The 20500-nt window shown below is 33.5% G+C and overlaps 2 protein-coding genes and 1 long non-coding RNA gene across 6 annotated transcripts; 1 reads left to right on the forward strand and 2 right to left on the reverse strand.

Annotated features, from left to right (window-relative positions):
* Positions 1-3602: 3602 nt before the first annotated feature.
* Positions 3603-8242, forward strand: PAN (bZIP transcription factor family protein). Of its 4 annotated transcripts, none has more exons than XR_016318462.1 (12): positions 3603-3922; positions 4092-4195; positions 4329-4405; positions 4513-4710; positions 5098-5175; positions 5263-5322; positions 5809-5886; positions 5993-6041; positions 6185-6456; positions 6563-6808; positions 6886-7107; positions 7752-8242. XR_016318462.1 is itself a non-coding variant. In XM_012226664.2 (11 exons), exons 1-11 carry the CDS (start codon positions 3837-3839, stop codon positions 7030-7032), a joined length of 1395 nt encoding a protein of 464 aa, XP_012082054.1. In that variant the 5' UTR covers positions 3603-3836; the 3' UTR covers positions 7033-7378. The 4 variants fall into 4 exon arrangements, 2 of the variants coding, with proteins under 2 accessions (XP_012082054.1, XP_012082055.1); XR_016318463.1 differs by having other exon boundaries at positions 7777-8242; XM_012226664.2 differs by lacking the exon at positions 7752-8242 and having other exon boundaries at positions 6886-7378.
* LOC149493026 (uncharacterized) lies at positions 7443-7976 on the reverse strand. Its single transcript, XR_016318464.1, has 2 exons — positions 7842-7976; positions 7443-7682 (listed from the first exon to the last, which is right to left on the reverse strand). It is a non-coding gene; the product is annotated as an uncharacterized LOC149493026 (long non-coding RNA).
* Positions 8243-8589: 347 nt separating the features above from the next.
* On the reverse strand, positions 8590-10477 carry LOC105642073 (uncharacterized). Its single transcript, XM_020682459.3, has 2 exons — positions 9342-10477; positions 8590-8951 (listed from the first exon to the last, which is right to left on the reverse strand). The coding sequence occupies exons 1-2, from the start codon at positions 9730-9732 to the stop codon at positions 8899-8901; spliced, it is 444 nt and encodes a 147-aa protein (XP_020538118.2). The 5' UTR covers positions 9733-10477; the 3' UTR covers positions 8590-8898.
* Between the last annotated feature and the right edge of the window lie 10023 nt (positions 10478-20500).

The raw sequence follows: 20500 nt of genomic DNA on the forward strand, positions 1-20500 counted from the left end.
AGAAAATGAAAAACATTGGGCTCAATTGCTTTTCTTTCTGTCTTTTTTTTTTTTTTTTTTCCGCATGAATAAGTAATTTTAGGATGAATTCTGGTGGCAAAAAAATTGGACAAGGGATCGGTTTAGTTCGGGACCGATATTGCTGAACTGATTCGTTTTGAGGTTTTTCATCAGTTTATTAAAAGTTCTGATTCAAACCGGACCTATACTTACCCACTGTGCTCAGCCAATAAAGGAAGGAAATAATGAAATTTAAAAATAAAAGAAATGGTTTACTGTCTCTCCTTTCCTTTTCAAATTCTTTTCTGTATATATCACAAGAATGGAAACAAGGCAGAGACGGTGAAGAAATAAAAATCCTTTTTTTTTTAAAAAAAAAAAAAGAAAACCAAGAAACAAACGAAACCCAAAACCCACATAGCATAAACCCCAGACAGGGACCAGATAGAAAGTGACACGTCATCAACTGTATGGTACGGTTGCCGTATAAGATGTGTCAAACAAATAATTTATAATGAATAAATAAGTATAGACCTGGCTCTACACGCTGGCCAAAATCCAAATAGAAAAGCAAATAAATTTCCTTTGGCAGCTTAGCTTCTCACAAAATCCCAAGTTGTTCCTTTCAAGCAATGCCTTATTTGTTATCAACTTTTCATTTAGGCCCCTAAAGTGGAAATTTTAATAAACAATTATTTAAAGACTTACTCTTTTCACTTATGCAAGTGTAAAACGACAACTAGGTAGTTAAAATTGAAGATACATCTTTTTTTATTTCACCAACAATTTACAGCTGAACTAGCTAAAATAAATAGTATTTCTAAATAAATTTCATTATAAATTTGAGAGTTTAAAATTAAATACTGCTATTTTTTTATGCATTAGGAAGTTCAATGAAAAAAAAATATTGTGGGCTATAAAACAGAGTAATTATTTTATTTTTTTATTAAATTGGTGAAAATTTTTACAAATCAAAATATCTTAAATTTAAAATCTCTCATTCCTTAAATAAGTATAAAATAACGCACTTAGTTGGCAAATTTAAAATCAAAACCGATGTTATTGAAAAGAAATTACTTTAATGTCATTCTTAATACCTAAATCTAAACATACGTATTAAAGTAAAAGAAAAATACGTTTCCATTTTTCCAAATAAAGTTATCTCTTTTGATTTTTCAAAGTTAATATTTAAAAGATAAGACTATTGTATTCAAAATAATATATTTATATTTTTTATTCCAATTTTTTTTTATGAAAAATAAATTAATGATCACTTAATTAATTATTGATTTTATATAAGAAAATTATATATTGAAAACTTTCAAATTGATTCCTTCGATTAATTATTTTTTCAGCTCAAAATTTCAATTATTTTTTTAATTTTCAGTGCTCATTTATAAAAAGCAGGCAGATATGCTTTCTTTTTTCCAACTCATAACTAATTTGGTAAATGGATTCAAGAATATAGATTAGGATATTAACAAATTAAATAGTATAAATATGTCTTTTTCCATGAGAATACTAATTTACAAGTGTGTATTAATTTTGTCTACGGTATCAAAACCAAATTCGCACTCTTTCCGAAATATCCTATATTCTTTCATTGAGACTACATAGATTTTTGTTTTTAAATAAAGCTTTGGGTCTCATGAACACGAGAGTTTATATTATTTTTTGGATTGCATTGTTTTTGTTTAATATGCCTCGTGAAATTATTAAATAATGGCAATGTTCGGTAATACCTTGTGAGTTAAATCTTAATATTTTTTATTAAATTAAAACTATGTTTCTACTAATTTTAGTATTCGGTAATATATTTTTTATAATGTTCTTTTTGTTCCATTTTCATTTTAATTGCAAGAAAGGAGCACTTCCATTTAAGTATTCATTTAGAATTTTGAGAGTATATCAATTATTTCTTTTCAATTTTACCCATATTTATTAGGTGTTTTATAACAAAGTTAACTGGAAGTTTTTAATTTTAAAAAAGGGCAATTAAACAAACATTCTACCATGTATGTTTTAGAAAATTAATTTATTCTAATTATTTTCTTAATTTTTGTGAAAAACAAACATTCTAGTTATCAATTTTTAAAACTTAACGGAACTTTTTATGAAACGTTAAATACTCTTATGTTTAGTTTTTAACTTTCCGCATTTAGTGTTTAATTGAATTTTTTTGATAATCATACGAATTGTTTTTTTTCTCTAAATTTAGCTTGTTAAATAATTAATATCATTTTAAATTAAATAATAATTAAATAACTATTTTTATCAAACACTTTTAATTTAAATTGTTATATAAAAAATAACCATAAATTAAAAATTGATAACTAATAGAATAATTAATAATAACTAATATTATTACTCGATATATTATTTTACTTTGTTTCGAAGCGTGAAAATATATATAAATAAAAAACAAAACAATATGATTTTATGTGGAATTCCATTAATTAAAACAAAAGGAAAAAACAAAATGCACGAAACTTTTCATTTATTTATTGAATAAAAGTAATAGATTTCTTTTGTTGGATTCCTCTAATCTGTTTTTTCTTAAAGATCTCATTTCATCATATCTCATCACCATCACATCATGTAGCTAAGGCACAGGACGCAGTTTCCCAAGCTTTATATATAGTTTTATATTAATGATTCTACGTGCATAGTACACAATTCTAGAGAGAGAAAGGCAACAATTGTAGAGAGAGCAAGGCATCAAGAAAGACTTTTGGGTTAGCTTTAGAACAGAGACTATATATCCATTCCATAGGCATAGAGATTAGAGAATGCACCTCTATTATCTATCGCTGCTGTGTATGATGTGATAGTGTGAAAGAAACAAACAAAGAATCATTTCATCAAACAGCTCTGAGGTATACCCTATTCAGAAACAAGGAGAGAGAGAGGCCCTAATGGCTAATCCAAATACTATACATGTCTTGGGGACCGCACTTTAAATACTCCCACACGCCTCTCCATTGTTAACGTAAGCCGATCTACCCTAAAATTATATATATATATATATATATATATATATATATGTTTTTTTAAATTCGATGAGTTAAAGCCTAATTCTAATCTATTTACGAGTATTTAATTGATCTAAGGTGTTTTTAGCTTATTGGATTAAATCTAATCACCTCGTGCTGCATCAAGTTCAAAAGGAAAAGCGCTTCTAGTGAGAAAAGTTTAATTTTATTTCGTTGTATCACATTCTTAAAGAAAAGTGCTTTCAAAGAAAATTTCTACAATTATTGAAATCAAACGCTATGACTTCTTATTTAAGGGTTTAAAAAATTTGATACTCTTATTTAAGGAGTTAAAAAATTTTTCACACTCACTGGTCATAGTATCAAATTTTTTACGTAAATATACAGGTAAATTTATGGATATAGCTCATTACAAATCGTTATAAAGAAGAAATTATTGAAGTTAAGACATGATTAAGAAGAGAGAGGATAAGACATAGAGAGTGCAAGAAACGCACTTAGACAGGAAATTGAAGACAAATATAGAAATGTGTGGGGATATTGGGAAACTAAAATCCCAAGTCAGAACGCAATAATAAAAAGTCTGATAGCCATTTTGTTCTTTATAACTATGAAAATGAAATTAAAAGCTAGCCGTACTGATACGCTATCCTCTTCATTAAGATCACAACAAGATTTTCTCTCTCTAATCTCTATATTTTCTCCTCTCCTTCCTTTTTCTTTTCTTCTCGAACGTAGCAGCTACCATTTTAGTCCCCTCTCCTTATACCTCTGCTTGCTTGCAGGGAGAAACTTAAAGAAAGAAAGAAAGAAAGAAAGAAAGAAGAAACTTTGAACATACAGATGCAAAGCTTCAAAGCAGCAGCAGCAGCCGCTTCTCACACCATTTCTAACCCTGAAATGTACTGCCACTCATCCTTCTTTCTCCGGTAATCTCTATTTCTCTATTCTTTGGTTTTTGAGCTTTTTTTATTTTATTTTATTTTTTAAATCTTTGTAGTTGGTAATGGTGGCTGTTACTGGTTATAAAGTGTGTATGCAAAGGAAATTTTCTTAATTCATTTTCTTGCTCTATCTTTCTTGCTTTCTTTAAAACAGAGCAGAAGATAATAGCCGTAACCAGACGCGTTTTGCGGATCTTGGAGAGCTTGATCAATCCGCTCCTGCTTTTACTCATGACGATGCTGTTGATTTAAGCCGAAGTATCTTTCTTTCTTGCTCTCTCTCTACATATATATAAATATAAAATAATTTTTTAAAATGAAGTATAAGCATTTTATTTCTTTTTAAGCGATTGGAAAGTTAAGTTTCTCTAACTACTGATGGGTTCTGTAGGCTCCATGTTTAGTTTGAAATCGGGCAATGTCGCTGTTTTGTCAAACAACTTGCACTACGATTCTGCTCTTAATACGGTACCTGTTTATCCATTTTTCTTTTTCTTTCTTTCTTTAAAACAAAACCTCTGTTTTTTACACGTATAAGACTCTGCTTTATGGGTATCGTTTACTTGTTTGTTTAGAGTATTGGGTCTGCAGAGATAGCGACGACAGGAACAGGGTGTTTGGACACAGGGCAATACATGTACCAAAAAGGGACAACGATCGGCTCCTCATTGGGAAACGGACATAGTATTGAGAACTGGGGGGATTCAGCTGTGGCAGATAATAGCCAACAGACTGACACTTCTACAGATGTTGATACTGATGACAGAAACCAGGTTGCTCTATTTATTTTTTTGGTTTCTCTTTCTTTCTCCGCGATATGCTCTGTTTTTTATTATTTTTTTACATATTCTATGCTATGCTCTGTTATAAGTTGTCTGTTTAATGGGAATCTTTTAAGAAAAAAATTTTTTTTTGGTCTAATGGCGGGTCGCCTTTGGAATTGAGAACTCACTGTAATTTTTAATTTGCATTTTATTAGCATCATATCTTGTCTTGTTTTAAAAGAATAATCTGCTGGATAATGGCTGCTCTGACTTTAACTGAAATTATAACTGTTCCATTTAGCTAATTCCAAAAGTTCGGTTTCTCACTAATACCAAAAGTTCTGAAGCTATTTGGATAAAAAATTGTGATTGAGGCTTCTTTGATTGATGATGTAGTTCCATGGATTGCAGCATGGTACAATCGTGGGAGTGGATTCCATTGATCAATCCAAGAGAAGGACTGGCGATCAAAAGGTCATTGAGATATGCTATGCTCTGTTTTAAGTAGTTATTGGTTTTTTGGAAACTTAAATTAAGGTGATTTATGCTTACTTTTTGTAGACTCTTCGAAGGTTGGCTCAGAATCGTGAGGCTGCTAGGAAAAGTCGACTGAGAAAGAAAGTAACGTGTTTCTGCCTGCTATGCCTTAGTTACTTTCAAGTTAATTAACTATTTTTGTTATTGAATTCTCTTTTTCCGGTAATTTTTTTAAAAAAAGTTGGTTTTGCAATTCTTTTTTGGTGGCTAATAGATGATATAGCCTATGTTGGTTTTCTGTTATTTGAGGTAATGTATGTAACAAAACTAAAAATTCATTTGATTAGCCTTAGTATCTTACACAAATGGTTGTTCTTGCCATTTGGGAAGTTGATATTTGGGTGGTTGCTTTCTTTTAATCATGAAGTAAAAGAAAGTTTTTTGTTCAGTTTTTCTTCTTTTCCCATTGTTACATTTTAAACTTCAGATTCATGTATTGTCTCATGTGATGCTAATTAAATTTATTGCGCCTAAATTAATTGGCATCATTTTCTACCCCATTCCATTTTGATGTCTTAAGTTAATGAATTAAGCATATTTGGATCATTTATAGGTTTTGGTTTTGGATAGGCTTATGTCCAGCAGCTCGAGAACAGTCGACTAAGGCTTGCACAGCTAGAGCAAGAACTTCAACGAGCTCGGCAGCAGGTGTAAGAAGTCACATTTTTTTTATTTGAATTATTATTATTTTATTTTTAATCCTTAATTGTAACACTAAATTTGCTTTTTCCTTTGCTTTGGCAATCTGCTGCAGGGAATTTTTATTCCAGCTGGATTTTCAGGGGATCATGGAGCCGGAAATGGTAAGGAATTTTGGTGTAAAAGTTAATTTTTGAAATGAGATAGTTATTTTATGGACATTTTTAGATGAGTACCTGAGAAAACTTCATGATCCAAAAGATAATATCCTGATCATTTTGGTTTTTCTGATTGATCATACTTGCAGGAGCTGTTGCATTTGACATGGAATATGCGCGTTGGCTTGATGAGCATCACCGGTTGATCAATGACCTAAGATCGGCCGTCAATTCTCATATGGCCGATAATGAATTACGCCTTGTTGTTGATGCTGTAATGGCACATTACGATGAGATATTCCAGCTAAAGAGCATTGGCACAAAGGCTGATGTGTTTCATATGCTCTCAGGCATGTGGAAGACACCTGCAGAGAGATGTTTCATGTGGTTGGGTGGTTTTAGATCTTCTGAGCTTCTGAAGGTAATTAAGCACATAAATTTCTTTTTTCAGTCTATAGTTCTTGGTTTTTCTGTCTGAACTATTCTGGTTGACTTAGCTTCGAAGTTTTTTTGGTTTTATACTTTAGATACTTGGGAACCACCTTGAACCATTGACCGATCAACAGTTAATGGGCATATGCAATCTGCAGCAATCCTCTCAACAGGCTGAAGATGCCTTGTCCCAAGGAATGGAGGCTTTACAACAAACGCTTGTCGACACGCTTTCCTCTACATCTCTAGGTCCTGCTGGTTCTGGAAATGTTGCTGACTACATGGGTCAAATGGCAATTGCCATGGGCAAGCTTGCAACATTAGAAAACTTCCTTCACCAAGTAATATATCTTTTAGTCTAATCTAATTTGCACTGAATTTACTAAAGTTTTAAGCTACTTATTGTTTCTCTTGCTAGGCTGATCTTTTAAGGCAGCAAACCCTGCAACAAATGCATAGGATTTTGACGACACGGCAAGCTGCTCGAGCTCTTCTTGTTATCAGTGATTACACTTCTCGTCTCCGAGCACTCAGCTCTTTATGGCTTGCACGCCCTAGAGATTGACAATTCCCTCCGAGCAAATCCTCACGTGGATTTCCATGAATGATTATGCTATTTAACATTGTTGAGACAGTGAAGGTGAGTAAGCATCATTAGTATTGTTTTTTGACGGCCAAAATTTTCTTCTAGTTTGCCTATTGTCAAAGATGAAGTTCTGCATTTTATAGAAATGACAGATAGTATATTTTACATCGATTAGTATCTCGAGGGTTGCTGGGGATAGTTGTCTTACATATGTAATGAAGGCATGTCCACTTAGTTACAGATGGACAAAATATGCTGAATCTAATGAGTTCGTTTTACAGTTTACTAAAAGGCACCTAAATCAATCTTTTTGGCTGTTCTCAAAGTCTGGGGTATCATTCTATGTATTGTAAAAGGCCTTATTATTAAAAATATTTCTACCAATGTGCATATATATATATATATATATATATATATATATATATATATATATGCTGTCAAACACTCAAACTACATTTTTCTCATAATTATTCGACTTTAGAAGTCTAAAGTCCAATTCATCATCAAATGTTCTACCTAAAGGTTTTTGAGCTAGAGTACAATTTATTTTCAATGTGATTACAGTTTATTTGATGATTAATTCTGCTTCACTCGCTCGTATACTCGTCTGCTTCTGTTATTCATACTACCTGCAAATTATACAAAGAAATTTTAGCAAATGTGCAAAACTTATTTAGCTATGTGTATATATTCACAAGCTCACGATCCGGAATACAATTCCAGTACTAAGGCTAAAACTCTTCGCAACGAGATATCGGCCTTCGCTTTTAGCATGTTAAAGCACGTACCATGCACATATCTCCTAGATTTGACAGTTCGAGGGATGAACACTCCTGTTCCATTGCTGCTGCTCCACAAGTTCACAAGCCAAGCTGGTACTATTTCTGTATTACGTGTTTCTCTCCAGTTGAAATAACTTCCAGGTTGTAGCTTTGCAAGAAAACATCCGGTTAATCTGTTAGGACCAGGTTCTGGTTTGATTTTGAAGAAATCATCGACCTCGGCAGTCAGAAGCAAAACCTGTCTTTTAAGCTCTACATAAAAAACACCTTCAAAATCCAGAAAATGGTCTCTGATGATTTGATTGTTGGCTTATAGAGATTAGGAGTGGAAAATGAAAACTTATGGTTTGCTTCAAGTTGAGAAATTTGTAGGATTAAATATATGCACGGAAACTTCTTTGTTTGAAGCAGAAGATAATTAAAGGTCCATAAATTCTGGTTAAGTGAAATGTCTCCAAATGGAATATGAATTTAGAGGAATGTCTCTGTTTTTGTAAGTTAATGGATCTGGCACTAGGAAGATTTAGTCTCAGTCGTATGCCCTGATTAAAAAAACTAATCAATCATATGATTATTTAGGCACTAAGAATTAGACACATGTCATCGTTTGGGTGCACAAAATTAGAGATCAACAACACCCCTATGGGATGATTTTTAATTGTTCCACGTGTCATGTACAAGAATTCTCATTCTCTGTTTCACTTTATCATTAATCTGCTATGGTTGGAATTTTATAAATAAAGAGAATGATTATAGATTAATAGATATAAACTATTAATGCAATTCAGCAAATAAGCTGCTCTTAATATTATTCATTGTTTTTATAATATGATTAGAAATTATTTTTTTCCACTTTAAGAAAAAATGTCGGAGATAAGTGGTTTGAATCTTGATTTTTATATTTTTCTGAATTAGAATTGTGCTAATCATTCAAGATAGAAATTTATATTGTTGTACAACAGGAATTATGTATGCTAGAAACATACAATACAAACATTGAAGAATTTGCTTTGTGCTCTATGCTATCCACCCTATATTTCTTCCCTTGAGCCGTTCACAAATTTCATAATTGCTTTTTTGCTCTGTATATACTACCCTTCTCATTGTTCATCCTCTCTGCAAATCAGCAATATTAACATTAACTAATAATTTAAATTAGTCAGTAGTCACCAATTATCAGTTGGTCTAGTGGGATGAGACATTGGATCTCTTAAGTTGGGTTCGAACTCTGACATAATGGATCCCTTGAGACTAATTGAAGTGTTATTGCTTTATAATTGAAAAATAAAACACTTAAATGCCTAAACTTTTTTATTAATGGGGCTCTAAATAATGTTTCCATTTTGGAGATGGCTGTAATAGTATGGAGGGTAGCTATGAATTCTGGAAAGAGATTATTCTAATGTTCTGAGGAGTTATATATCCAAAGAGTATGAAGATATTAGTAGAAATACCAAAAAAACGAAAAAGGATTCCAAACCTAATAAAAGAGCAAATGAAACGTACCTCCAGGTCTGTATCTTCGTCTAGATTTGACAATATGAGGGATGAAAACTCCAGTTCCGCTCCCAGTTCTGCTCCACAAATTCAAAAGCCAAGTAGGTGTTGAATTATCATAATCACTTTTCTCTCCTTCCCACCAAGGGAAATGATTACTTCCATGCTGTAATGTGCAAGAACAACAACTACTCGTTAATCTTCTTGAGTTGGATGAAAGTTTTCTCTGGGAAAGAAAATCTTCATCATCTCCATTATCATCTGCTGTTAAAAGCAAAATCTGTCTTTCGATTTCCATGTAAATCGGATCATTATCATCCCCATCACTCTTACCATGGAATTGTTGATTTTGATTCTTGAATTCCATTACAGAATCTTGATCTGTTTGTTTTAATTTCATGATAAAAATGGGATTTTACAGTTATATATATATATGTAGGAGGACTATCAAAAATGGGAAAGCTCCATTGTTTGGGTCAAAGCTACTTTAGATACAGAAATGTTGATTTGGTGAGTGTTTCTTGATTATGAGTCCAAGTCCATAGAATATTTTGAAATTTTTGTACGTTAGTTCATGTAATTAAGTAGTTTAGTTTGAAGCTGAAGTATGAGTTTTGATGATAAGTACATGCACATATGTTGCTTTCAGTTGATCGAACGGATGTGAAAATTGGTAAACACCAAGTGAAAGAATCAATAGCTGATGGACTAACTTGTAATTAGTAGTTGGACCTTGAAATTATAAAATTATGCCAATATTTGGATTGGTCAAAATTATAGACCATCCAGCAACACCTAATTCATATTCATTTTGGATTTCTTCATTTACACATATATAGAAACTGATCAAATTTTAATTAGTAAGTTCATTATTTGCTTGATGATTAAGGTTAGGGATGGAAGTGTTGTGGGTTCTCCGACATGTGAGACCCACATGCTTTGAAAAAGAAAAAAAGAAGGAAAACATGTTCTTTGAAGAAAGAAAAAAAAAAAAAAGAAAAGGAAAAGTTTACCAAGGCATGCAATTCTTTTGACAAAATGGAGAGTCGTGAATGAGTTATACATGGCTCTCTCGTAACCTCTCCTATAAATAGAGGTAGTGAAGCCTCAAGCAACACACAGTAGAAGAAGAAAAAAAAAATGTAGAGAGAGTTATCTAGTTTTAGGAAAGGTTTTCTAAAACTACGGGAGAGAAAAATAGTTAAGAAATTATTTTGGGTGTTTTTGGGAAACACTTTGTGTGCCACTATTTTTGTATTACTCTTTTTGTGTACATACTATTTTTAATAGTGGAAGAATTATTCGAAGTTTGTCCCGTGGATGTAGCCTTAAACAGTTGAGGGTGAACCACGTAAATTTCTGCGTGTCCTATTTATATTTTTCCGCTGTGTTAATTTTCTCTTAATTGATTAAAAGGGCCAAACAAGTGGTATCAGAGTTGAGGTAAGTGGTACCTGAAACCCAACAAGTGGTATCAGAGCTGATGCTTAAAAACTGGTATCAGAGCTGATGCCCAACAATTGGTATCAGAGCCGAAAGTTTCGGCAGGTCCAGCCGGTTAGATAGCGGTACTGGATCCGTGGATATATTTTAAAAATAAATATATCACGATGAAGAGAAAATTACGACGAGTCCATTGGTGCTGTCTACTCGAAAAGACGTTGCAGAATCGACTTAGTATGAATAGTAAAATAGTAACTCAAAGTTGATGGTGACCAGTACTATTGGCGTTACCGTTTCAAATAAGCCCAGCACTATTCACGCATAGTACTATTCACACATACTGTTACTATTCACGCATACAGTTACTATTCGAGTAGATTGTTACTATTTATGGTCACTATTCACATATACTATTGTTCACGTATATGGTTTATGTTGGTGATGATTTTTTGCGCAAGTCAAAATGGATAAGCAAAATGATCAGTCTAAATGGTGGGAATTACCATATATGGAGAAATGAGAGATCTCGTTATGGTAATCAAAATGCATTTGCCTGTGTTTAGTTGAACTAAACCGGAAGACAAGACTGATGAGGAATGAGCTTTCCAGCATGAGCTTTCCAGCATGCATCTAAATCTCGGTTGGTAGATTTGATGATGAAGGTTTCTGTAACACCTTCAGAAATGGTCAGTGGAAGCTCACAAAAGGTTCATTTGTGGTAGCTAAAGACCGAAGGCTGTACGTGATGCATGCGAAACTCTCCCAAGACACTTTGAGTGTAGCAGTTTGAGTGTAGCAGAGAATGATAGTACAGTTGAATTGTGGCATAAACGACACGCCACGTGAGTAAGAAAACTCTAGCAAGAAAGAACGTACTACCTGGATTGGATGAAGTTTACCTAGACAAGTGTCCTGATTGTATGGCGGGAAAGCAAAACAGAATAGCTTTCAAGATTATCCCTCCTTCTAGAATGAAGAATGTATTAAATCTGATTCATTCAGATTTGTGTGGACCATTAACGATGTCATATGGTGGAAATCGATATTTTATGATATTTATCGATGACCATTCTAGGAAGATCTGGGTATACACATTGAAGTCTTCCAAACCTGGTTGAGAGATAGACATGCAAGAAGCTGAAGTGTATCAGGAGAGATAATGGTGGAGAATACAATGGGCCATTTGATGCTTTCTGCAAAGAGCATGGCATTCGACATCAAACGACACCTGCCAAGACGCCGCAACTGAACAGTTTGGTTGAGAGGATGAACAGAACTTTGATGGAGAGAGTCAGATGTTCACTCTCACATGCAAAGTTGTCTAAAAGATTTGGGGTGAAGCGTTACTCACAGCAGTTCGTCGTTCACTCTATTTCCCTCTACAATATGATACTCCAGAGAGAGTATGGTTAGGAAATGATGTTTCCTATGATCATTTGCGGTGTTTGGTTGCAAAGCCTTCGTACATGTCTCGAAGGATGAACGGTCTGTAACGTCCCATTTTCTATTGAATCGAGTTGATGCTTAGAGTCGAGTCGGGCTGATCTAAAACCCGGTTCGAGCCATTAGAGTCTAGAGTGGGCTAGAATGAAATAAGGAGAAGAAGTGGACTTACTTGAAGGAAACAAAAAGATCAAAGTATAAGGATTAGGACTTACTTGCACAAAAAGATAAAGTTGAGGTATTGAGTTGTACCATTTTGACACTTGAGGTACCATTTGATAATTTTCACATAAAAATCAATGATATTCTAGAGACTACTCGTGAGTTCCATTTCATTTTCATTTCTTCATCCTTATCTTCATCTTCTTCCTCTACTTTTCCTCTCATGCTTTCCTTTCTCCATCACTTTTAATGGTAGTGAAGATTTTAATGGGATTCAAGCATTAATTCAACTCCTATTCTATCCAAGTAAGTAAACCTTCTTGAATTTCATACTTGAATCATTTGGTGATATTTTTAGAGTATTCATAAGAATTCTTATGTATAGGAGAGGTGATCTCAAGGTAGAAGGAAGCTAAGAAGAAGATTCCAAGCTTGTTGAGTGAAGGTGTGCTATCTCCTTTAGTTTAATTCATTTCCTTGCATGATAATTTGTGTGATGTGTTGAAATGAGGAGATATGTTGCTTAATATTGAGTAAGAAGACTGAAAATGGTGAAAAAGCATGAGATGAAATGAATAAATGAAGTAGATATTGAGTTCATGCTGAAACAAGTTTTGCTGGAAAAGTTACCAGTAATTTCACCTTGATTTTTACCCTATTTAACGATGGAATTAGGAAGTGTCATAGAAGAGTTATTTGTTCCTCTATGTGTTAGCTTTACATGGGTTTTTGAATCACCCAAATCGGAGTTTTATATTGAGAGATATGACCAAAAGAGTACAGACTGCGCAGGCTGGAAAACACGTCGCGCGCTCGCGAATTTCATTTGCGCGCTCGCGAATTGTGTCTGGAAACTCTCTGACTCTCATTTGCACTTCTCGTGCTCGCGACTTTGCATGACGCGCTCGCGAATTGTGTTCTGATGCTCTTTTGGACTTCATTTTCAATGCAATTGTATTCCTTTGCTCAACTTGTATGCCTCCAATCATTTTAAAACAAAAAGACAACATTAGAACATGCATCAAAACAACATGCAAGCATGCAAATGATGTGAAATGAGGTAAACACAACTTGTAATTGTATTCTATGAAATTGTGAAATGATGTGAAATGGTGTGTGAAGTTATGAATTCTATGCAATTGTATTCCTTTTCTCAACTTGTATGTCTTCAATCATTTTAAAGCAAAAAGACAACATGAACACATGTATAAACACAAAATGCAAGCATGCAAATGGTGTGAAACTAACATGACACAAGTTGCCCGCTTGGCGAGGCTATCAGCATACAGGTAAGCAGTAAATTTTATGAAATGATGAAGCAGTTAATTTTATGACACAAGCAAGTGAAAATAACATGACACAAGCATGCAAATTATGACACAGTTACTATGCATTTGTTTTATCTATTGACATACCAACATTATGCTCCATTGAGGTTAAGTAGAAACCATGTAGATAAGGCTATGTCGCGACATAGAATAGCAGATCTGCGCCCCATACAGTTTGGTACTCCGGCTACAGGCCGTTGAGTGGATATGATTATATAGGCCATAGCAGCCAAGCATACAGTTTCATCCAGTTTCATACAGTTTTTCTTATCACTTCGGTTTCACTATAACCTTATGGAGCCATACAGATATCTTGACATAACATTGCATGAATCATACAGTATACTAAACAGCAAGAAAGATCATCAAGGTAAACTGGAAGTATCATGATATGTGTGCTTACATTCCATCTGTGAGTACATGTTTATTTCTACATATGTATGTGCTTATATGTTTCTTTATTCATTATGATATTCACTGAGTTTTAATCAAAGTTGCAGAATTCATACAGCATAAAGAACATCAGGTAAGATCATGAAAGTATAATGCGATATATGCTTACAAGTTTATTTATTGAATCTTTAAGGAGCCATACAGTCATGAGATGTTATTAATCATAACTTATATGATGTAACTAAAAGTGCATAAGTCATACAGCATAATGAATAGCAAGTAAGACAATGAACATATACTGTTATGTATTCTTACATGTTTATTGATTTCATTCATACAGCATAATGAATAGCAGGTAAGATCATGATAGTATCATGATATGTGTGATCAAAGGTTCATGTAAAGGAGTTATGAGATAATTAGAACTCAATTATTATGTTAGAATTAGAAGTTTATTCTTCACTATAAAGATACATTTATGTTGAAATTCAATGATTCTAAGATTTTCAATGCTTTTATGAAATTTGTATTTTAAGTTAGTTGCCATCGCACTTTATTAAGTATGTGAATTATGAGCACCACTGAGTTTTATACTCAGCGCGTCGATTTTTATCACGCGTAGGTTGAAGATCGTGGTTACTACTTGAAGACTTGAGGAGTACTTTCAAGCAGAAGTGACTAATTTGGTCATAGTAGATTGAGAGTTGTATAATTAAGAATTTTGGCATGTATTAAGATTTATGGCATGTATAATTATTACATTTGTTAGAGCTTATGTGATTGGAAATATAATGGAAGCATGTAATTATTGTGGTGTAAGTATTTGGAGGAAATGATTGAATATGAAATATGTTACTATAGTTGGTATGATTAGGTCATGAAGACTTGATATAGATCATGAATGCACTTAATTGCTGGATATTAAATGCTATTGAGGATTTATACAGTTATGACTATATATATAAAGTGTTGTTGTGTTATGATGATTAGTTGGAGATATTGAAAGTTTGAAGTTTAATTGGGAGTGTTTTATATTCATATTTAGCATACAGGATGATATCAGCATGACATGATATAAGTTTAACCAGATTGTAGCGTCTCGGCTCGGTTCATTCGGGTTAACGGGTGGACCGGGAAGGGATGTTACACGGTCGAAGCTTGATGTCAAGACTAGACGGTGTGTATTCATTGGCTATGGCCAAGACCAATGTGGCTATGGGTTTTATGACCCAATCCAGAAGATGATTATAAGAAATTGTGATGCTGTATTTGTTGAAGATTAGACTATTGAAGATATTGAAGTAGAGTGCCAATAGATCTGATGAAGACTTAATAGATATACAGAGAGTCCCTCCAATAGAACGCAGACAAATTGGAGATGAAGAAAATGTTCCACAAGAACAAGTGCCAGAGTTAGAAAATCCAGAAGTTCCTAATCAGAATGAACCAGATGAAGATTATGGTGTTCATGTTAACCACCAACACCGGAAGGTTTTCAAACATTAAGAAGATCTAATAGAGTCTGACAAGCATCTACTAGATATCCAATCAATGAGTATGTACTAACGATTGACGGGGGAGAACTTGAAAGCTTTGAAGAAGCTATGGAAATGAACACAAGGGGAACTGGATTGAAGCCATGCAAGATGAAATGAAGTCCTTGCATGAGGATGAAACATTTGGGCTGGTGAAGTTGCCCAAAGGCAAGAAAGCTTTGAAGAACAAATGGGTGTTCAGGTTCAAGCAGGAAGAACACAGCTCCCAACCACGATTCAAAGCTAGACTGGTTGTGAAAGGATTCAATCAAAGAAAGGGTATTGATTTTGATCTTTTCACCAGTTGTGAAAATGACATCCATTCGGACAGTGCTCGGAATGGTCGCCAGTTTTGATATGGAAATCGAGCAAATGGATGGAAAGACTACCTTCCTACATGGAGATTTGGACGAAGAAATATACATGGAGCAGTCAGAGGGTTTCGTAGAAAAAGAGGATTGTGTTTGCAAACTGAAGAAGAGCTTATATGGCTTAAAGCAAGCATTGAGACAGTGGTACAAGAAGTTTGAGTCTGTTATGGGGGAGCATGGCTACAAAAAGACTACTTTAGATCACTATGCATGTTTCTATTCTCTAATGATGACTACATTGTTTTTGCTCCATGTGGTTGATATGTTGATTGTTGGTCAAAATTCTAGCTTGAAGAAACAGCTATGTAAGTCTTTTGCTTTGAAAGACTTGGGACCAGCAAAGCAAATTCTTGGCATGAAGATCGAAGATCCAAGAAATTATGGTTGTCACAGGAGAAGTACATTGAGAAAGTACTTCAAAGGTTTAGAATGGAAAATGCTAAAGCGGTTAGTTGTCCTCTTACTAATCACTTTATAGTGCCCTTCTACGGATGGAGAGAAGGAAGAAATGGAAAAGATTCCATATGCTTAAGCAGTTGGAAGCTTGATGTATGTCATGGTTTGTACACGGCCAGATACTGCTCACTCAGTTGGAGTAGTGAGTCGGTTTCTTTCAAATCCAAGAAAGGAATATCGGACTGCAGTGAAATGGATTTTCAGGATATCCAATCACATTTGCAGGGGGAGCCATGTCGTGGCAGTAAAGATTACAGAAGTGTGTTGCTTTGTCAACAATTGAGGCAAAAGGAGAAGTTCAAGTTGTGTGTCAAAGCAGCAGGAATGGAGAGTCTCACCATGTCGTCGGGAGGGGGAGAATTGTTGTGGGTCCCTCCGACATGTGGGACCCACATGCTTTGAAAAAGAAAAAAAAGAAGGAAAACTTGTTCTTTGAAGAAAGAAAAAAAAAAAAAGAAAAGGAAAAGTCTAACAAGGCATGCAATTCTTTTGACAAAATGGAGAGCCGTGAATGAGTTATACACGGCTCTCTCATAACCTCTCCTATAAATAGAGGTTGTGAAGCCTCAAGCAACACACAGCAGAAGAAGAAGAAAAGAAAATATAGCGAGAGTTATTTAGTTTTAGGAAGGATTTCGTAAAACTAGGGGAGAGAAAAATAGTGAGGAAATTATTTTGGAGTGTTTTTGGGAAACACTTTGTGTGCCACTATTTTTGTATTACTCTCTTTGTGTACCTACTATTTTTAATAGTGGAAGAATTATTCGGAGTTTGTCCCGTGGACGTAGCCCTAAACAGTTGAGGGTGAACCACGTAAATTTCTGTGTGTTCCATTTCTATTTTTCCGCTGCGTCAATTTTCTCTTGATTTTTTGCGAGGCCCAACAAGTGGTATTAGAGCTGATGCCCAAAAACTGGTATCAAAGCTGATGCCCAACAGGAAGTTTTCGTGGGGTAATCAATTTGTAAAAGCTCATTTAAAGTATATTTGAGTATTAATTAAATGGTTGGATGGCAATAGCCAATAGATATTAAGTTAATTATTTATAGCGGATTTGAGTTAGGTGTGAGTTTTGAAGCTGTGAATATCTCCTATCCATCAAAATCTATTATATAATTTAAAATATTTATAAAATAAAATAAAATATTCAAATAAAAAACTTAAGTACATGTTAAGTTTAGAGATGGAAGCATGGCGAGTTTTTACAGGTAACCTATATGCTATAACTTATTTATTTATAAATTTCATATTTGTAAATTTGAAATTATTTTAATTTTTTAATGATTTTGACTATTTTATTGTATACACAGTGGACTTGATGAGATATTGTACATATAAATAAAATGAATTTTTAATGGATAATCGCCCCAAACCATTTAAAGTGAATTTGGATATTAGTTACACAAGTGTGGAATAGGTGTGAGTGTTAAAATTTTAAACGGATTGAGTGAGTACGATATTGAAATTTTAAGTGAATTTAAATATTGGCGGCGCAAATTTTGTTGGCATTTACCCCACTTTCATCCCTAACTAAGATACTATTATTAAAATTCACATTGAACAAATACTATATCCATTAATGGTATTCAAGCATAGAAAAATAGCTAGCTAATTAATTAATATTAATTTTTTAGCATTAATTGACTCAATTTCAAGTAATTCTATATCATACGACTTTATATTCATGGGTTCAAAACATTTCTAATATGATGTGTGTAATGTGTACGACACACATTTAATTATATTTCATTAAGATTCACCACCGACTTTATCTTAATGAGTTAAAATACATCTGTACTTTATCTTAATGAGTTAAAATACATTTCTCTGTTGGATTTAATTTTCTATTGTGGGCTTAATATGTAAAATTAAATATGTACAGCAGTCCAATTGTAAAGTCAATTTCAAATGTGGTCTTGATTGTGAATAATTGACTATTGAGGTATCAACTAATTATAGATATTAAGTGTAGAGACCATTATATAATTCCTATTTCGTTAAAGGACCGAAATAGGAATTGTACTAACCCTACAGGTATATAAAGGTCGTGGTCCCCAGAGGAGTTGAATACGATTCAGTTTTACGTTCCTTTCGTATTGCTTCCGCTAAATCGATTCTTCAATTCTCTGGAAGGCTGCAAACCTAATTTTATACATCAAGATCGACGAACAACGATGTCAGGTACGCAACCTTTTCTTATTCAATCTATTTTGTTGAATCTAGTGATTTGCACGATCTAGGTTATTGTGGAATTATTTGAGATTAATTCTTAACAAGTGGTATCAGAGCCTTGTGCATAATTGCTAGATTTTAGATTGATTTTCGTATGTTTTTTTTTGTTTACCCTACTGTTTACGGATTGAGGGTTTTGTTTAATAAATTAAAAAAAAAAAAAAAAACAGTATAGGTTTGTGAATTTTGATCGAAATTTTGGCTTGAGTGTAACGCCATTGACGATTAATCGTTCGTGTGATATTTTATATATTTATTTATTTATTTATTTTTTGGCCGGATTTTGTTTAAAAAAAAAAAAAAAAAAATTCAGATCGTTTTTGGTTGGCGGCGGACCTGTTCGTTTTTGTTTTTAGGGTTAGGGATGGCAAATTACAGTTAGGTCCCTGGAAACTTTCGGTTTAGGCCTTTAAGTTTCTGTAATTTCGGATTAGGCCCCTAAGTTTCTGTAACTTCAGATTAGGCCCCTAATTTTCTGTAACTTCAGATTAGGCCCCTAATTTCCTGTTTTCTTTCGTCTAGACCCATGGATATATACTTAATTAAATTAGATCCCCGAACTTTATTTATTCAAATTTATTTAGTCCAATTTTATAGCTTAGTCTCTAATTTAGTGACTTAAAGACTAGATTATAATTTTTTTTTTAGGCTAAATAATTTTAGATTATTAAATATTTAGACAATCAATTCATTTAATTGCAATTGTTTTGTTTTAATTACAATTAAATGAATTAATTTGTCGACTTGAGATTAAAATTTGGAGTGATTAAGTCCCTATTCTGTTTGATATTTATTAAAATAAATTGATTTGATCAATAAGTCACCAAAGTGACCTCTATTGCTTGAATTGATTTATTTTAGAATATTAGACAGGTGTATTAGAATTCGTTGCGGATAGTTAATCGGCCCAAAGGAAGGTTGCTATCTGGCTGAGTTTTGAATACATGTTGGCAATAAGTATGTGATAATTGTTTGATTATTTTCATGACAATGATATATCGGCCCAAAGGAAGATTTATTATTTGTCAGGACTATGTTATCAATATTTGATTGCTGCGTTGAGATACTAATTACAAGTTAATGTTTTACATCCAAAGATGAGAATATTAATGTTGTGTCTGTATCTTATTTCCATTTTTTGATCTCTACTTATGTGAATTGTTTCATTTGTGGATTGTGAGCTTATACTTATCTATTTGTTTATTTTCTCCGATGTCAGCTAACATGTCATTTAATCCTGATTGTGTCCCTAAACTTGAGGGATCAAATTTTGAGTCTTGGAAATCAGACATTATGATCTTTCTGGGCTGTATGGATTTGGATCTTGCATTCAGGATGGACGAACCTGCTCCTCTTACTGATACGAGCACTGATGTTCAAAGGGTTCAGTATGAGAAGTGGGAGCGTTCTAATCGCTTAGGTCTGATGATCATGCAGAAAGGAGTCCCAGAACATGTTAGAGACTCTGTCTCAGCTGAAAAGAACAATGCTCAAAACTATCTTGCCGAGCTGGAGAGGGCTTATGTCAAGAATGACAAAGAGTATAAGTCTATGCAAGACAATCAAGTTTGGGATCTTGTTCAATTACCTGAAGGAAAGAAACCCATTGGTTGCAAATGGATATTTAAAACCAAAAGGGATTCTCAAGGTAATGTGGAGAGATATAAAGCACGTCTTGTAGCAAAAGGCTTTACTCAAAAGGAAGGGATTGACTATAAAGAAACCTTCTCTCCAGTTTCTTCGAAGGATTCTTTTAGGACAATCATGGCCTTAGTTGCAAATCTTGATCTTGAGCTTCATCAAAT

The sequence above is a fragment of the Jatropha curcas genome, chromosome 10 (genome assembly GCF_041381405.1).
Source record: "Jatropha curcas cultivar XTBG-Jc1 chromosome 10, XTBG_Jcur_1.0, whole genome shotgun sequence".
In the NCBI taxonomy this organism is placed as follows: Eukaryota; Viridiplantae; Streptophyta; class Magnoliopsida; order Malpighiales; family Euphorbiaceae; genus Jatropha; species Jatropha curcas.

Coding starts and splice junctions, on each gene's coding strand:
- LOC105642073 (XM_020682459.3), bottom strand. CDS start 9,732: ATGAAATTAAAACAAACAGATCAAGATTCTGTAATGGAATTCAAGAAT. Junction 8,952..9,341: donor ACGAAGATACAGACCTGGAG/GTACGTTTCATT, acceptor GCTGATTTGCAG/AGAGGATGAACAATGAGAAG.
- PAN (XM_012226664.2), top strand. CDS start 3,837: ATGCAAAGCTTCAAAGCAGCAGCAGCAGCCGCTTCTCACACCATTTCT. Junction 5,887..5,992: donor TTCAACGAGCTCGGCAGCAG/GTGTAAGAAGTC, acceptor AATCTGCTGCAG/GGAATTTTTATTCCAGCTGG. Junction 6,457..6,562: donor GATCTTCTGAGCTTCTGAAG/GTAATTAAGCAC, acceptor TTTATACTTTAG/ATACTTGGGAACCACCTTGA.